At 60.9% G+C, this 17,491-nt stretch overlaps 3 protein-coding genes and 1 long non-coding RNA gene across 5 annotated transcripts in view; 2 read left to right on the forward strand and 2 right to left on the reverse strand.

Annotated features, from left to right (window-relative positions):
- The first annotated feature begins 807 nt into the window (after positions 1-807).
- PTPN9 (protein tyrosine phosphatase non-receptor type 9) lies at positions 808-11,578 on the forward strand. Of its 2 annotated transcripts, none has more exons than XM_065642045.1 (13): positions 808-1,025; positions 4,482-4,625; positions 5,045-5,134; positions 5,245-5,369; positions 6,113-6,218; positions 6,807-6,917; positions 7,622-7,950; positions 8,346-8,439; positions 8,537-8,606; positions 9,023-9,101; positions 9,308-9,458; positions 9,556-9,763; positions 10,009-11,578. In XM_065642045.1, exons 1-13 carry the CDS (start codon positions 993-995, stop codon positions 10,233-10,235), a joined length of 1,767 nt encoding a protein of 588 aa, XP_065498117.1. In that variant the 5' UTR covers positions 808-992; the 3' UTR covers positions 10,236-11,578. The 2 variants fall into 2 exon arrangements, with proteins under 2 accessions (XP_065498117.1, XP_065498116.1); XM_065642044.1 differs by lacking the exon at positions 808-1,025 and adding an exon at positions 1,647-1,795.
- Positions 11,579-11,660: 82 nt separating this feature from the next.
- Positions 11,661-12,983, reverse strand: LOC135992698 (uncharacterized). Its single transcript, XR_010606758.1, has 3 exons — positions 12,860-12,983; positions 12,252-12,609; positions 11,661-12,115 (listed from the first exon to the last, which is right to left on the reverse strand). It is a non-coding gene; the product is annotated as an uncharacterized LOC135992698 (long non-coding RNA).
- An 89-nt stretch (positions 12,984-13,072) lies between these two features.
- On the reverse strand, positions 13,073-14,908 carry LOC135992609 (basic salivary proline-rich protein 2-like). The gene has a single exon (XM_065641900.1). The coding sequence runs from the start codon at positions 14,906-14,908 to the stop codon at positions 13,073-13,075; it is 1,836 nt and encodes a 611-aa protein (XP_065497972.1).
- Positions 13,968-17,491, forward strand: part of SIN3A (SIN3 transcription regulator family member A) — a 29,093-nt gene continuing 25,569 nt past the window's right edge. Inside the window, exon 1 of the mRNA XM_065641824.1 lies at positions 13,968-14,331. The gene's annotated coding sequence lies outside the window, so the exon portion shown is untranslated. The remainder of the gene's footprint in view (positions 14,332-17,491) is intronic.

Here is a 17,491-nt window from a genome sequence, read left to right on the forward strand (position 1 = left end):
CAGAGGAGGGAGAGCAAAGAAACGGCTGGGAATGCCGGCTGCTGGTCCGGGCTGCCCGCAGGGGAAGGCTGCAATACCGGTAAGAGAGGACGGCGCTGCCGGGAAGGCCGGCGGGCGAGGCTGCAGCAGCGGGGTGCTCTGGGGAGCTGATCCCTGGGGCCGGCTGCCCGCCCCTGGCCCGGGGTCGCTGCTCGCAGGGCTTGGGGGTACAGCACACATCCAGAATTAACAACAGAAAAAAGACTGATTTTGGGCCGCGGGGAGCTTTGCTCGGCGGCGGGCTCACAAAACACACAGCACAGCCTTTGGGTTTCCTCCGAGGTCCCTGTAAGCCTGGCTGCGAAGGTGGCCCAGGCGGGACGGCAGAGCCCGGGGGGTTCCAGGCGCCCCTTTCCAGCGCTGCCCCGCTCGCCTCCCCGCCGCCCGTGTCTCCGCCGCAGGCAGCGCGGGGGATGCCAGGCAGGGCTGGAAGCGGAGCTGGGGGATCCCGGGAACGCGCTGCCGGCCGAGCCGGCCCGGGGCGGGGAGGGGCCGGGCCGGGCTCCGGCGGCTCCATCCCGGCAGCTGCCGCCCCCCCGCCGGGCCGGGCTTCCTGTCCCCCGCCTCCCCCTGGCCGCCCGCCCGCCGGGGCGGCCCGGCCCAGCCGCGGGAGGGGAGGGGGCTGCGGGCGCTTCCTGCCGCCGCCCCCGCCGGGGCAGAGCGGAGCGGGGCGGGAGCTCAGCCCGGCCCAGCCCAGCGGAGCCGCGCTTTCCCGGGGCCAGCCAAACTTCGCGGGGGGCTGCGAGATATAGATATATAATTTTTTTTCTTTAATTTATTTTAAATTTTTCGGTACTCTCGGCGGGGACCCCGGGGCGGAGCCGCCCTCGCCGAGCCTGCGGCGACCGGGAGGGGCCGGTGCCCGCAGCGCCGCCGGCCCCGGGGATGGGCTCCGGCGGGGCGCCCGCCGCTTAGCCCGGCCCGGCGGGGCCAGCGGGGCCGCGCCGCGCAGCATGGCCGCGGAGCTCAGCGCCGAGGAGGAGCAGGTAGGTCCCCGCGCTCCCCGTCCCCGCAGCCGGGCTGGGCTGGGCAGCGCCCCGTGCGCTGGCCCCCTCCCCGTTTTTTGGGTACCCCATTTGCAGCGCTGTTTTTTTCCCAGCGAGGCGGTTCTCCCCGAGGAAAGCCCTACCTGCAAAGACCCCCCCTGCAACCCGCACAGCCCCCAACCCGCACAGTCCCCCATCTCCGTAGGGCTGCTCGCGCGGTGCGCACCCCAAAGGCCTCTGCCGGGCCTGTGCCGTGGGTGTCAGGGCGAGCAGCGTGGGGTTTGGGTCATGCCCCCCCAAACTGGCGTGTCCCCCCCGTTGCCAGCGGCCTCTCCGGCCGGGCCTCCCCGCCGTGGGCAGGCTGGCGTGGGGATGCGTGTGCACGCGCTTCCCACGCCCCAGGCCTCCCGTGACGTCCCGGCTTCCTCCGCCGGCCTTGCGTCACCACGGGAGGATGTTGCTGAGCTCGGGGAGCGGGGCCGATAACCCAGCCGGGGCGCGTCGGATGGCGAGAGCAGCCTCTGGCTCTCCCCTCCTTCATCCTCGTCCCCAGGGATGCCCACCCGGCTCTGCATCCGCACCCTGAGCCACGTCTGCCAGGCTCCGCGCTGGATGGGGACGTGGAGCCCGGGAGCCGGGACCAGAGGCTGCCTCCAGTCCGGGGTCCCCTCTGCCCCACAGCGATGCTCGAGCCGGCCGAGGGCACAGCATCACATCCGCCACCTTGCTGGCCTTGGGGGCTGCAATGCGAAGGCGAAAGGGACCGGATGGTCAGTTTTCTGTTTGGTTGTTGGCTTTTCTTTTTCAAAACATCCTTTATTTCTACAGGAGGGTTTTAGGAGGGTGGGTACAGAGACCTTGGGTTCCCAAAGCCCCCATGCCCCCCGCACAGAGTGCTCACCCAGAGCTGGAAGAGTCTGTCCCATAGCCCGTGCGGGTGCTCGGGAAGTGCAGCTCTCGCAGGCTCTCTCTTCCACCACGCCTCCCTGTTATCAGCACTGCTCCAGTACTGCCATCTCCAGGGTAATAAAATCTCAAAGAGTGGGGTTTTTCATGCCCCGTGTCCCTGCAGGTGCCTGTGATTTGCATTTCCCTTGTCAAAGAGGGGCAAAGCTTCCAGCCAAGGGGGTTTTAGAAGACCCTGCTCCGGCAGGGACACTTGGTTTGCAGCGAGAGCCATGGCTGCGTGTTCCAGGAGAGGGATCTGAGGTGTTTGGTTTGTGCGTGAACATCAGATGGAGAAGATAAGGAGATATTTGCAGTAATGTTCCAGGTTTGGATTGTCAGGCTGGGGTGGGGAAGGCTGCCCTCAGTGGCTTGGGAGCCAAGTAGTGGAAGTTTCTCCCTTTTCATGGGTAAGCGCTGGTTGGGGCTGGAACATCCCCTTCCTGCCACCCCCTTGTCCTCCTTGGGACCATCAGGATTTCTTCCATTTGCTCCGCTCTCCCCCATTACTGACAGCGAGCCGGGGGGAAATTCACCCCTCTCCTTTCCCTGCCAGCCTCGGGATGTCTCCTGCTCCGCGGGATCCCCACAGTTCCCTCCCCAGCCTATCCCAGAGGGACCAAACCAATTTTCCTTGGGGATTTTTCAGCCCAGCCACAATTTTCACAGGACTTATTTCCGGCCCCGGGTTTAAGGAGGAGGCTGGGTTTGCTGCCTGGGGGAGGAGGGCTCGAAGAGCCCCATGTTCCTGCAGCGGTGGCTTTGTCACCACCCTGCCCTGGCGCAGCGAAGCAGGGACTTCGATGACGCCAGCGCTCCAAAGACCAGCATTGTTCAAAACACCCTGCCGCAGACCATTTCGCTGCCATCACTTGCAGAAATGGGTCCTTTTTCTGCAAATCTTTCCTCCCTGTTTGCCGGGAGTGATGTTCTTGTGGCTCCGGGTTGTGGGCCCTGCAAAGCCAGTGCTGCTTCGCAGGGGTCTACCCCGTTGCAAAAAAAAAAAAAAAAAAAAGCCAGGGTCCCTCGTGATGGGTGCTGGAAACGGGATCACGTGAAGTGCGATGGGTTAGATGCTGAGGAAGGAGACCTGAACCACCTCTTGCATCCTCTCCCCACTGCCGCCGTGCCCCTCGGGGTGTTCCTCCCAAGGTGTCCTTCCCGTCATCCCAGGGCGTATTTCCCATCTCAAGTCCATCCAAGGGCAGCAGGAGTGTGCCTGGTGCTTGCCTCCATCCCCGTGCCACCCTGTACTTGCTGGGGAAGGAGCATCTCTGCCGTTATTTTGGGTTTGCATCTCCAGCCCAGCCCCAGCGTTTGGGCAGCCGGGGGCCCAATTCTGGGAGTTCTCTCCTGACCGCTCTGCAGTGCTCTGATACCCAGTTATGGAGCTTCTGGCTGTGATGTGCTGGGGTCTGGGCTGGCCCTTAGCAGCTGACAGCAGCCCGGTGACCCAGTACTCCTTCCAAAAATGCCTCCTGTGCTGCCAGGCAGGCTGCGGAGACCCCTCGGATGAGCTGAGCTCCTTTGGCTCATCCCGTGAGAGGCGCTCGCTGCCCCCGCCAAGCCTTGTGCCACCGATAAACCCTGGCCCTTTGCTTCCTCTGGTCGGAAGTCATTAACGCCGACGAGCTTTTCTGGCTGAATAGCTCCTGGTAACTCCTCCGTGACATCCAACACCGCCGCCTGCCCGCGCTCCCTGCTCGGGGAGCCAGCCCTCAGTGCTTGCTGTCCCTCCTCCTCCTCACGCTCTCATCACCGTCCTCCATTCTCGTGAGGGTGGAAATTCCTCCCGTTTGGGGTGTCTGGGTGGGAGTGGGGCATTTCAGGGACCCCCTCCATCCTGCCCGCATCCTTTGACTGGTCGGCAGTGGGAGGCTGGGCCGTGCTGCCCCATCTCCGTTAGGGCTTCTGTGTGGGACGGGGTCACTGCAGCAGAAAGAAAAACTGCTTCACTTTGCATGGGACCCTCCCGGACCGAACCCTTCTCCTCTGATCCTCTGTGGCCATGTGAAACTGGCCTGACTGGGTGAGCTGGTCTGCGTCCGGTAGCACATCGAAGCGTCAGCTCTCGGTGCCGGTCCTGCTCGTTACCTGTGTCCTCACGGCCGGGTTCACTGCTCCACGGCGGAGCTGCAGCCCTGGGAAGCTGCTGCCAGGCTGCCGTGTCTGAGAGGGAGTTCGCCACCTGTGAAGTCCTCCTTTTGCTCCCCCTCTCCCTTCCATGAGTCTCCCCCAGCCCCAGGGCCCTTTTTCCAATGCCAGCTCTCCTACCGCTTGCTCCCTTCCCTGTGCTGGCGCTGCCTCCCTCTCCCTCCCCACTGCCCTTACCCCCTTTCCCAGTACCTCGCACGCAGCTCCCCGCTTCACCCGAGGAGCTGCGGGGTTTGCCAAGCCCTGCTCAGCCCCTGCCCCGAGGACCACGTAGCTCCCACCGTGACCAGGGGTGCTCCTCGGGCACTCCTCCTCCTCCCACCCCATCTCACGACATGCCCCTCGTCTCTCCCGCAGGCGACCAAGCAGTTCCTGGAGGAGATCAACAAGTGGACGGGCCAGTACAATGTGTCCCCGCTCTCCTGGAACGTGGCCGTCAAGTTCCTCATGGCCCGCAAGTTCGACGTCCTGCGGGCCATCGAGCTCTTCCACTCCTACCGGGTAAGCCAGCGAGGCCGGGTCAGCCTGGTCGAGGCTTTCTGTGCTGCGAGAGATCTCTGGTCCAAGCACAACCCTCCCCCTGCTTATTTCCTTTTGCCCACTACCTTATGTGTTTGGTCCAGCGGGAAAATACTTTTTCAGCCAAGGCGAGTCACCATGGAGATCTTGCCGACCCCAATTCCCTCCCCTCTGCTTAGAGTGGGGTGTGTGCCCGCAGAGCATCCCCCCATTTATAACATATATGTATACACACACACCTTTCCCATCCCGATTTTGCAAAGCTGCTCCTCTTCCCATGCTGGAAAACGGGGCTGTGGAGCAGAGGTTTCCCTGGGGGGGCTTCCCGCAGAGGGCTGGGTGCCCCACACAGACGTGATGGGGCCGGAGTGCCCGTGGTGACACCGGCTCCCTGCCCGCAGGAGACGCGGCTGAAGGAGGGAATCGTGAAGCTGAAGCCGCACGAGGAGCCGCTGCGCTCGGAGCTGCTCAGCGGCAAGTTCACCATCCTGGTAGGTGGGGACGTGCCCCCCCAAATTACCCCAACCAGGTGGCTTATCCCGGCTCCACTCCGCGCGGGCACCCTCGGTGCCGCGGGGACCTGACCTTGTTTCCTCGCCAGAGTGTGCGGGACCCCTCGGGAGCCTCCATCGCCCTCTTCACGGCCAAGCTGCACCACCCCAGCAAGAGCGTGCAGCACGTGGTGCTCCAGGCGCTCTTCTACCTGCTGGACCGTGCGGTGGAGAGGTGAGCAGGGACACCGTGACCGATGGTGGCAGGTCCGTGGGGAGCTCCGTCCCTCCCAGGGGCAAGGGGAGATGCTGCTGCACAGGGAGGTTTTGATGAAGTTGCTCCAAAAGGCTTTGTGGGGAAAAGAGGTGCCATCGCTGCTGTGAATGTGAATTCCTGAAGGTGAAATTGTGGCTGCATCTGTCTGCGAGCCTCCTGTCTCTAGTTAGAGGAGAGAAGGGGTCACAGCTCCCCATGGCGTGAAATTCCCTGTCTTCTGCCGCTGTGAACTCCAGCCAGTCATTCCCATGGAGGCATTCAGCAAGGAAAACAAATCCCCTGAGCCCTGAACCAGGCTTTTTGCAGCCTTTCCCTGCCCACATCCAGGACTCGGTTTAGCAAAGCCCTGAATTCCTGCAGGAGGCAGCTCTGCCGCCGGCGAGACGTAACGTGAGCCCTGCCAAAAATATAAACCTGGGATATGCCATTCATCCACCTGGGCTCTTTCCATTTCTGAACTTACCCATCACAGGTGGTGCAGCTGAGACAGGCTTAAGGCACGAGCCAGGCTTAAATAAGGGTGGTGGGAAGAGGTGGCGGAGCAGCTGGGAAATGCAGAAGTGAGCTTTGGGTCTGTGAGTCCTTCTGGAAGCACAGAAGGGGATTTTTTGGGGTCAGCAAGCTGAGGATGAGGTCAGCATAGGGCAGGAGCTGAGCAGTTGGATGTTGCAGGGTTGATGTTGCTCTTTGCCTTCTCTCAGCTTTGAAACCCAGAGGAATGGGCTGGTGTTCATCTACGACATGGCAGGGTCGCAGTACACCAACTTCGAACTGGACCTCAGCAAGAAGATCCTCAACCTGCTGAAGGTAACGGCCAGGGGTGACCCGGTGTCTGGCGATGTCACACGGGCCACTCGCTCATCAAGTATGTGAAGTCCTGTGGTTTTGGCATAAATCTTCATGCCTGCCCATGTCTCGGTTGAGGAGCAGCAGCTCCAGCCCTGCAGGACCTCGGGAAGGCGCTGGGAGCTGCAGTGTCCCGCGGGTGGGGGGATCAGCTGTCCCTGCACTGGATTCCTCTCACAGCTGCTGGCAGCGCTTCTGGGAAAACAGATGCAAATTATTTTTTAATCGTGCTGGCATTTTGTGCCTCCTCCCTTCTCTGGAAAAAAAAAAAGAAATAACAGTAAATATTGGCCGGGTGTCTTCTCTGCACAATCCCAGCTCCCGGGTATCACCTCTCCCACGCGGAGCCAAACCCTCTGCCTGCCTAATTCCAAGGAAATAATTTGTTTCCATATCAGAACATAAAAATACGCAGGGCCGTGGGCTGCCGGCTGTGTGCAAGGCATGCTTTGATGTGGCGTTGCCACCTCACCGTCCCTTTGGTCGTCACCTCTGCTGGGACGTGTCCCCCGCCCCGGCAGCGTGGATCTGACCCCCTCCTGCCTGCAGGGTGCCTTCCCAGCTCGGCTCAAGAAGGTTTTCATCGTGGGAGCGCCCATGTGGTTCCGCGTGCCCTACTCCATCATCAGCCTGCTGCTCAAGGAGAAGCTGCGGGAGCGGGTGAGCGGGGACCCCTCGGCAGGGAGGACTGAGCCTGTTTTCCTTTTGGGACAGGGTGGTGTGAGCAGCTTGTGTCCCTCGGTCCTATCCGCTGAACCCAAATCTGCGAGAAACGGAGGCTTTCTCAGCCTCTTTAGCTGGGGCCAGCCTGTTTCAATATTTTCAGCAAATATCTTGAGCCCCTTTTGAAATCGCCTACGGTTTCTTCCTCTGCGGTGAGGCTGCCAGCTGCAGCAGAAAGTGGAGGCGATGATAAATGATTAAAAGGAAAGGAAACCTCAGCTGAGCACGCAGGAGAAAAGGGAAACTTAAATACCTGCATTCAGGCTCTATCTGGCAAAGCCAAAAATACCTAAAAGAATATGCTCAGCATCAGCTGTGCTGCTGATAGAGCCTGTTTCCAGCCCAGTGTCTCCCTGAGCTGGACTTTGCCCCTCTGCCTTTGGAAGGAGCTCAGATCTGCTTGCAAATTCGGAGCTGGGTGTCTGTGTGGGGTACATGGGGGGGCCAGCCCCTGCCCCACCGCTGATGTTCCCCTGAGTACCTTCCCAGGGCAGGGGAAGAATGGGAAGACCCTGGTGCTGTTGGGAGAAGACTTGGGGGTCCATCAGGATCATGCCAGACTCGGCATCCCTGTACCCATCCCCAGCGAACCCTCTCCATCCTTCTGGGAGTCACCCCTGCTGCTCCTCTTCCTCCCACAGGTGCAGATGGTGAAGATGTCGGAGCTGAAGGAGCACCTGCCCCGGGAGTGCCTCCCTGAGTACCTCGGGGGGTCCCTCAAGCTGGACCCTCTGAGCTGGAACTGCCGGTTCCTGCCCCAGCAGAACGGGCACCCCGACCCCCTGGACGAGCTCATCCTGGTGCCGCTGGTGGCCCCCAAAGATAACGGCTCCGTCCACGTCCCTGGGCCCAAGTCCCTCACCCTCCAGGAGCTGCTCGATCACGTCAGCCGCAAGCAGAAGCGGGGCATTTACGAAGAGTACGAAGATATTCGGCGCAGGAGCCCGGCCGGCACCTTCGTCTGCTCTTTGTGAGTTTTGGGGAAGGAGCTGGGTGCGGGCCAGCATGGGGATCCCCTCTCTTATTCCAAAAAAGCTGGGTCCCCCCCCTCCCTGCACTTCTGCTGCTTGGTGATGGCCTCTTTGGGGTGCAGCACTTTGGGTTAGCAATGGACACCCCCAGCCTAGTGATGCTTCAAGCCCCGTTTGTGGCTCCCGCAGCCCGCGGGGGCAGGAGGGAGCTGCGCAGGGGACAGCGGGGACAAGGACCTGGCTGGGACTCTGCTTCCCGAGGCTTTGGCCAGGCGATGGCAGCAGAGCTCAGGCACCGGGCGCCGGAGGCTCGTGCAGAGGGAGGGATGCCGCCTTTCCCTTCCCGCCTGGAAAACATCCCTGCTTCCCTTTCCCGCCCTACCCTGCCTCGCAGGGCACCCTACAACCAGGAGAAGAACCGGTACGGGGACGTGCCGTGCCTGGACCAAACCCGAGTCAAGCTGGCCAAGCCGTACAGCCGCCCAGAGGTGAGCCAGCCTGGGATAGACGCTTGGGGTCCCACCTGGAGCCATCCCAGCCATGGGGCTCCAGAGGGCTCATGCTGTCTTGCTTTTCCCTCCCCAGCTGACCGACTACATCAACGCGAGCTTCATGGATGGCTACAAGCAGAGGAACGCATACATTGGGACCCAGGGTACGGCCCCGAGCTGCTGAGGGGTCATTTGGCTCCTGATGCGTGTGTGGGCTTCACCTCCCTGCCCAGCAGCAGCCAGGGGCTGCGGAGCGGGAGGCACTGCCTGGCAAGTCCTTCCCGTCTCTGGGTGGATTTACTCCTCTCTGGGTGGGTTTACTTACTCCCCTCCTGGTACCCAGCTGGGAGGGAACAGAGTTTTTTCTGGAATAGGGCAAAGTGGGTCTGTCCTCCTTCAGCTACCTCCCACAAATGGGATCCTGAGCAGAGCCCTGCTAGCAGCAGCAGTGGCAGCCCCCTCCTCCTGCCCCTACCTCCAGCCCCTGGCTTTGCCTCACAAGCATCTGCCCGAGGATGAAGCAGCGCAGAGCAGATAGGAAGGATCAAGTTTTGGGCTGACACATGGGCTGTTCCCACAGGGCCTCTGGAAAACACCTATGGTGACTTCTGGCGCATGGTGTGGGAGCAAAACATCCTGGTGATCGTGATGACGACCCGGTGAGTGCCCTGGGCAGGGTACAGCCCTGTTTTTCTTTGCAAAATGTTGGCTGAGCAGCGCTGTGCTCTCTGCAGCGACCCTGCAGCCACGGTGCCAGCCTGAGCCCCACAGGGTGGGGACACCACACCAGGGATGGACCAGGGGACATGGGACGTGGTCCTAGCAAGGTGAGGAGGGCATCACCAACTTGTCCTTCTGCTCCCAGGCTGGAGGAGGGAGGCAGGCGAAAGTGTGGCCAGTACTGGCCTCTGGAGAAGGATTTCCAGGTGTGCTTCGGGGCCCTGACCATCACCAACCTGGGCATGGAGAACCTCAACCATTACAAGAAAACCATCCTGGAGATCCACAGCTCAGAGGTGTGTGGCCGCAGGGGGAGGCACAGGGGTGCCAGAGGTTCTCTGTGGCAAGGGACAGAGGAGGGGAGAGGGTCTAACCCCTCTGCTTTCCCCCTAGACCAGGGAGCGACGGCTGGTGTCCCATTTCCAGTACCTGAGCTGGCCAGACTATGGTGTCCCCTCCTCTGCCGCCACCCTCATCGACTTCTTGGGGGCCGTGAAGCAGCAGCAGAGGGTGGCAGTCAGCGCCCTGGGACCTCGCTTCAAGGGTCACCCGGGGGGACCCCCAATCGTGGTGCACTGCAGCGCCGGCATCGGCAGGACTGGTAAGGGGTGACTCCACTGCTGGGGTGGAGGTCTTTCGGGTGGGGGGCAAGTCCAGCCTCCCCCTGGGGCATTTCCATCCCAGGAACCCATGGCTGACCGGGGCTGCATGTCCCCAGGACTTGCTGTGGAAGCTGGGGCATCTCTGCCTTGTTTCTCCTGGTGCCCGTGGTCTCGTGCAGGGGGGCAAGCAAGGGGCAGCAATGGCTCTGGGGTGGCTGACACTGTCCCTGTCATTGTCCCCAAGGTACCTTCTGTGCGCTGGACATCTGCCTGTCCCAGCTGCAGGATGTGGGCACGCTGAACATCTACCAGACGGTGCTGCGCATGCGGACCCAGCGCGCCTTCAGCATCCAGACCCCTGAGCAGTATTATTTCTGTTACACCGCCATCCTCGAGCATGCCCAGCGCCAGGGCCTCCTGCTCCCCAACCACAGCCATGCCGCCCAGGAGAGGAGCTCGCCGGGACACTGAGACCCACCACCTCCCCACAGAACCCGCTTCCCGTCCTGCCGGGGCCCGCCGGGACGCGGCAGAGCTGTTGGGGCGGCGGTGCTGGAGCAGGCAGCTGCCCGTCCTCGGCCATCAGCACCGCCATGGAACTGTGCCTTATTCAAACCAAACACTGGTGGAAGATGTGGTGGGAAGAGGCTCTCGCTCCTCTCTGCAGTATTTCTGTTGGGGGTTCGGTTGTTCGGGGAGGTGGTTTTTCTTCTCTTAGAGCTGTGTCGTCGTTTGGGTTTTTTTAATTATTATTTTTTTTGTTGGGACCATCTAAAGTGTTATCTAGAGAAGGGGCTTTGCAAAGCCCAAGTAAATGTATTTCCAGTCCTGGCCTGGAGTTAGGAAGAGGCACCTACTTCAGTCTTACCTGCCACTACGTCTGTGTGTCCGTACATATGTGTGTATGTGATATATCTTTGCTGTGCCCAACCACAGCTATTATATAGATACATATATACAAGCACCCGCTTTAGCAGCTCCTGTGGGTCCCCGCTCTCCTGCTGTCTCACCGCTGTGATGCCTGGAGCGGTGAGGTTGGTCCTGGCTCTGTCTTGTGTTCCCCCTCACCCCCCTTTTTGTCCCCTGTCCTGCCCCTCACGGGCAGCCCTGGGACCCGGTACCCGCTGCTGTGCCCATCCCACAGGATGCTCAGCCGCATCTCCTCCTTGTCTCATCTTCCCCATCCTCATCTGTTGCTGGGAGAGGGGCAGCTCTGATCCCGGGAGGAGGATCTCTGGAGGATTTTGGCTGGGGGGCGAGGGGCTCACCAGCATCCCCTGCCCCTTGGGCTGCAGCCACGGGAGTCACTAGGTACGAGGTGACAGGGACAGATGGGGACCGACCGGTTGTCTGGCTTTCCCGAGCTGGCAGTGGGGACCTGGCCCTGCGGTGAGTCACGGGCTGCAAAGGCACTGAGGAAAAAAGCCAAAACCCTCGGGAGGTGCTGAGCTGACCGTGGGGAGCAGCACCCACTGGGACACCACCCCGGCCTCCCCCTGTGTTGCCTGGGGAGCTGGGACCCGCGGTGCCTGGGCCCCCATGACTTTATACTGTAATAAGCTCTTTGAATGTGTATATTCTTATTTTTTTATAATCTGTGGGGGTGTTTTGGTTTTTTGTTTTGTTTATTTTTGTTTTGTTTTGGGTGGGGTTTTTTTGTATTTAACATTAACTTGATCCAAGCCAGAGCCAGAAGTATTTGTAAATGTTCCTATTTTGCTCTTGTTCAGAGAAACATTTTTGTTATTACTTTTGGGGGGGTTGTTTTTATTTGTATCAACATATACAAATATACTACCAGTGACCAGTCCTCTTAGCTCTCGTGGTGGAGTTGGTCAGGGGCAGGAGTTCAGGGCTTTGCCTACCCCACAGTCCCCATCCTTGGGGGGACACTGACCTGCCACAGCCCCCCCAGTACTTTGGGGACAGAGGGATGGAAGCAGAGATTAACGGAATGGAGTTGTTGAGCGCTTCTGGTGTTATTTCCATGGCAGGTACTAAAAAAAAAAAAACCAAACATTAAAACCAAACCAAACACGTTCAAACATGTTTTGCTTTTCAACTCTCCTTCTGAGATCAGCCTTTCAGTGGGTTTGGACTTTAAATGTGAGGTTTGGGGATTTTTAACCAGTCTGGTGGCTTTTCACAGACAAATGACAGCAGAAGATGGAGCAGAGGATTTCTTTGGCCGCCTCCACCCCTTCGGGAGGATTAACCTGGAGAAAAGTGAGCTTAGGTGAAGCCGAGAGGGAGGGAGATCACTGACGCCGGCTCTGAATGGGAACTGCTGGATACGCTGCTCTCCTGCACCTCTGCAGTTCCTCAGAGGAGGGACGAGGATCCCATCTGTGCTGGAGGTGGAGGAAAGGGAAAACATGGGAAACATGGGAAAAAACGCAAACACTCATCCTCCCCCCCCACCCCATGATTTCCAGGGCTGCCAGCACAGGGAAACCCCAGAAGCAGCAACGTTGTCCCTGCGCCCACCTGTCTCCTCTGGTTTTCTGGGTCTCCTGGCTGCATGCTCACCACCTCGCTAATGACAATGACTTTTAGCGCTTGTAATTTGCCCAGCACACGTTGAGCCCTGGGAGCCTGGAAGCAGCCTGGCTCTGGAGCGTTTCATTTCCCAGCTCTCCTACTTTTTCGCGACCAGCTTCCTGGGCTGGGGCTCGATCCGCGGTGCAGCACAGCAGCCGTGCAGGTCCAAACAGCCCCAGCCAGACACCTTTTAGCAGCTGAGCCGAGCTGCAGGTCCCGAGGAGGCGGCAGATCCTGTGCTGGGCCTGCACGTCCTGGCAGTGCCGGGGCTGCTCCCTGCTAGGGCTGGGAGAGGGAAAAGCAGCTAGAAAGGAAAAAAAAACACCTATTTTAATAGAAGCGTAGAGCGGGCGTGTTCTTATTTCCCCGTTCCCGAGCACGCCGGGTGCCCAGCCGGGCAGCGGGCCGGTGACGGCTGCTCCCAGGCCAGGCCTGGCTCCTGGAGCCGGGATTCCAGGCAGGCAGGGGCCGGTGCCTGCGGCAGAGGGGAGGCCGGCAACTCCCTCCGCAACTTCGGAAACCCGGGAGAAAAAAAAAAAACCAAACCAACAAACCCCCGCGGCCGCAGCTCCATGTCGTATTTTGACCCCGGCAGAGGGGTCTGCGCAGCGCTCCCCGCCCGGGGTGGTCGGGGTTTGCCGCGGGGCAGCTCCCGCCCGCCCCCCGCGGCCAGGCCGCTCCCTCAGCCCCCGCCCCCGCGGTGGGCGGCGCGGCCGTGACGATCGGCACGGCGGGGCCAATCCGCCCCGGGGGGAGTTCCCCTCCATTCAGGGCTCCTCGCCTGCGCGCTGAGGGTATGTAACAGCTGCTTTCCCCCGCCCGCTCCCCTCACGCCGGGCCGGGGCCGCGCTGCGCGGGGCGGGCGCGGGAGCGGCGCGCGCTCCAACGGCCGCCGGCGGGAAGCGCGGCGGGAAGCGCGGCGGGAAGCGCGCGGCGGGCGGGGGGGGAGCGAGTGTGTGTGGGGAGGAGGGGGCGGGCGAGGCCTCCGCGCCGGCCCCGCCCCCCGCCCCCATTGGCCGCAGGGCGGCGGGCACGCCCCCGCGGCGCGCGGGCCTCTCAGCGCTCCCCCCCCCGCCCCCCCCCGCCTCAGTGCGTGTGTGTGAGTGAGTGAGCGTGGCTCCCCCCGCACGTGCCACCGACCCGCCCCACGTGGGGCGCTGCCATCCCGGAAGTGAAGGGGTCGGGGGACAAAAGGCAGCGCCGCGCCGCCCCTCCGCCCGGGCCCCGCTGCCGGTGGGCGGCCGGGTGAGGGGGGGGGTGTTGGCGGCGGGACCGCCGTGGGGGGCGGCGGTGAGCACGTGCGCGCTCGCCGTGAGGGGGAGGAGGCCGCGCGCGCTCGCGGGCCGCGGCCGATGTAAACATTCCACAAAAGGGCTCCCCAGAGAGGGGGCGGGGTCTCCTCGGCCGGAGGCGGGGTCAGTCCCGCCGCGTGGGCGGGCTCCCCGTCGTGACGGTCGCGCTGCCCGCCCGCCGGTTGGCTGGCGCTCTTCGGTCGCGGCCAATGGGGCGGCGGAGGAGGCGGGACGGGGGCGGGGCGCGCTGCTTATACGGACATTTTTCTTCGGCGGTCGCTGCCCCCCTCCCCTCTTCCCTCCCTTCCTCTCCACATCCCCTTCCTGAGGGCCGCGGCCAATAGGGGCGGGCGAGGGGGGCGGAGCCGCGGCGGCGATTGGTCGCGGGGCGGACGGGCGTGCGGCGCGCCCAATGGGCGTTCGGGGCTCCCCCCCTGCGCGGGGAGGGGCGGGATTTCCCGGGGAACAGAGAAGCGGGCAGCGCTCCGCCGCGGCGGCCGAGAGACGGTTACTCCATCTTACCCCCCCCGCCCCGCCGAGTGTCCCCCCCCGCTCCGCCCGGGGTCCCGGCGCCGCCTCTCCCCCCCGCCTCCGGGAGGAGGGGCACGGGGACTCCCCCACCTCACCGCACCGGGGACAGCCCGCCCCCGCCGCCCGCCCGGGAGGGGCCCGCAGCGGCCCCGCCGCCCCCTGACCCTGAGGGAGACTTGGCCACTGCCAGGGCCCGCTTCGAGGTAAGGGAAGGGGGGGGGGCGGAGGGGAGAGGGGGGCGCCAGGCCCGGTACCGGTCCCCTCCGGCGATCCGTAGGAGGCGGGGCCTGGCGCCGGTGCCGCGCGCGCTGGCGGGGGGTGGGAGGGGGCGCCGGGGGTGCGGGGCCGGTGCCCGGTGCCGCTCCCCGGGGAGCCGCGGGCCCGCGCGGGCGGTCGCGCGTCCTCCCGCCCCGCCCCGCCGGGCGCGAGGGGGTGTCCCGGCCCCGGCATGGCGGGAGCGGCGGGCGGAGCGTGCGGCGGCCGCTGGGCGCGCTGCGAGGCGGGCGCCTCCCTCCCCCCGCCCCTCCTCCCGCCCTCCGCCCGGTGCCGCTCCCGGGCTGCGGCGGGCCCGCCCCCCGCCCGCTCGCTCCCGCACGCACGGCCGCGGTACCGGCCGCATTGCGCGCTGGGTCCCCCGCCGGGGCTTCCCCGAGCGGCGGGGGGCGCGGGCCTCCCCCGGCTCCGGTGTCCCCCCGCCCACCCCAACTTCCCGCAGAAGTTGCCGTTGGGAAGCGCTCCGCCGCCCCGCGGGGTCCCGCTGCGCCGCCCCTCGTACCCCATCGGGCGCTTCCGCCGTGCACCGGCCCCATCCTGCTGCCGGTAACCCCGACGCGGCACCCGGGGTCGCCGAGGGATCCCCCGGCGCTTCTCGGAGCCCCGGTTGCAGTGTTTCAGCTCGATACCGCAGCGATCCGTAAGGACCTGTTGGAGCAACGTGTAGATATAAGGAAAGCAGGGAGCTCCTCTTGCGCACGTTAATTTTTAAGCTTTTTTAATAGCGAGCTGGCATCTTGTTTTACACGTACCCTGCACGCGGTGTTGTGCCTTGAACTTGTCTGAGACTTGCGTTATTTCAGCCCCGATTTTTCATTCTTCAGGCTGCCAGACATCGAGCGAAACAGCGTTTGTTTTTCCCTGGGATTGCGGGAGTCTGACCATGGGGTTCAGGTAGATTTAAAAATATGAGTGCACTTTGGTGTCTGCTTAGCTAAACACTGTCATTTCTGCATTTTTCTGGCCCAGGTTCAGAATGACTTTTTGCAGTCATTATTTGTGCAAATAACACGTGTATTCAGTGCACTGATGAAAAGGGTACATCCCAGAAGAAAAGCATTTATTTGGACCACTAAAATGCTGCAAAACTAAAAAATAATTTAAAATAGTGCTGGAACAAGCGATCGAAGGCGCCTTGAGCTGTGCGTGGATTTTTAATCTCTCACGTTGCCCAGAGGAATCGTAACCTGGTTTGTACACTAAAGTGTAACTTAAGGATGACCTCACACCTTACATTTCTTTTCTAATTCGTCACTTTTATATTCATCGGTTGTGCTAAAAGGTGTGGAGTCAGTTTAAACAAGTGGGAAATGCCTGATTTATTTCAGTACAGCTCTATTTGCACTTCAGTCTCGCAGTCCTAACTTGCATTTTTTAAAAAAATGCGGTTTCAAAGAGAGGTATACATTTCTTTAAAATACTGTGCCATTACTACTATATAATAAAATGTCGCCTTGTGATAATATAGCCATTTTAAAGGACCTGTAGAATTCCTTCATCTCATCAAAGTGCCTTGGCAGCCTAGTGTCAGCCCGCGCTGGATCTCTGGGAACAGAAAATCCCTTTTTAGGGTCTTTTTTTCCCTGTCCGTGTGAAATTAGCAGTTTTTCAGGCCATTATGCTCTTTGCAAAAGGAAGCTGCACTTTCTCACCCCAAAGTATCTCATCCTCGTCCCTCCCACCCACCCCTCCTGGTTAAGACGCATGGTCTCGGCGTTAACTTGTTTGAAAAGCTTCAACGTGATCTTTCACCTAATAAAATGGCAGTAATTTGCTAAAGTTTGGGGAAATTCTGGGTGATTTAGACTGCTTTTGGGAGCAGGGTGGGAATGGGGATGCTCTCCCGGAGCACAGGCTCCTGGCACGTCTGGGAGCATCGTGTTGGAATTGGCAGGCAAATCAGTTACGTTTCCAGGATTTATGAATCGTTTTCTGTCCATATTTCTGTTCTGGTCTTCTCCAGCGTTGGAAAGATTTTATGGCTGTTAAAGCTGGAACAGAAAAGAGAGTTCCCTGATAGCTGTCATTTCAGCCTGTTAGGTGGTGGGGGGCACATTTTTGGGGACATGCTGCTTTTTTAAGTATTCTGGTAATTCTCTGTGTGTGTGGAGAAAGCGTACTCGGGAAACTGGGCAAAATGATGCTAAGCTCTGTACTGAGGGTAAAGCTCGGTTTGGATTGTCTCTTTGCGGTGGAGTTTAATGCCCAGGCTGTTTGCTGCTTTGGCAAAGCACAGATCAGCGCCAGACCAACTTGTTACCCATCTGTACCGAGACGAGTGGGGTTTATTCATGTCCTTTCTGCCTTGTGATGGGTTCTGGCACTTAATCCGCAGGCTGTCACCGTGTCACCTTGCAGAAAACCCTCCTAACTGCTCCAAAAGCTCGGTGGAATGCTCTTCCAGTACGTTTTAGTTTTGGATGCCTCTCATTTCATTTTGGAATGACTCTCCCGTCACGGATGTGCCGCTCTGCAGTGGGGCCACGGGCTTGTTCCCGTGTTCCAGGTGAGGGATCCGGGCTGTGTGGCACCGTGCAAAAAGCACACCAGCAATTGCTGAACAAGCTGGGTCATGTTCTGGAAGTCTAGTGCACAGACAGCAGCACTGCCAGGGGCTGAGCTGGCTGCTTTCTAGCAGGTGCCGCAATATACCATATCAAAATCCGAAAATCTGATGGGAAACTTGTTCTGCTGCACATCTGTGACGGCTCCGGGTTCGGAGTGGCCCCTCCAGGGTCCAGAGCTGTAGCTGAGACTTACACTTGCTGCTCTTGAGTTTTGAGTCCTTGCTCCTTAGAAAGGAAACATTTTAAAACCCCCCCACAGGCGTTAAACGCATCATCTGCAGCTATGTGATTTCCTTGCCCATTTTCAGAAGGGTCCTCGGTCTGCGGTAACCAAAGTCCTCTCTGGTGGCACTGTCACACCTCGGTGCAGACGGTGTTTAGCCACGGACGTATGGTGGTTCTAACAGGTGCCGAGGCAGCAGACCTTCTTGATTTGCTTTCTTCCTTCTCTCTATTTGCCTTTTCCTTTTGGTTTTGATTCTGACACTTCTTTCGTAGCTGATCTCTAATGCCAGAGATGCTT

The sequence above is a fragment of the Caloenas nicobarica genome, chromosome 10 (genome assembly GCF_036013445.1).
Source record: "Caloenas nicobarica isolate bCalNic1 chromosome 10, bCalNic1.hap1, whole genome shotgun sequence".
In the NCBI taxonomy this organism is placed as follows: Eukaryota; Metazoa; Chordata; class Aves; order Columbiformes; family Columbidae; genus Caloenas; species Caloenas nicobarica.

Bases quoted from the DNA above. Each gene is read 5' to 3' on its own strand.
- PTPN9 (XM_065642044.1), top strand. From the start codon at position 1,709: ATGCTCGAGCCGGCCGAGGGCACAGCATCACATCCGCCACCTTGCTGG. The intron at 1,796-4,481 runs GTCAGTTTTCTG...TCTCTCCCGCAG, and splicing joins AAGGCGAAAGGGACCGGATG to GCGACCAAGCAGTTCCTGGA. The intron at 9,764-10,008 runs GTAAGGGGTGAC...ATTGTCCCCAAG, and splicing joins CGCCGGCATCGGCAGGACTG to GTACCTTCTGTGCGCTGGAC.
- LOC135992609 (XM_065641900.1), bottom strand. From the start codon at position 14,908: ATGGGGTACGAGGGGCGGCGCAGCGGGACCCCGCGGGGCGGCGGAGCG.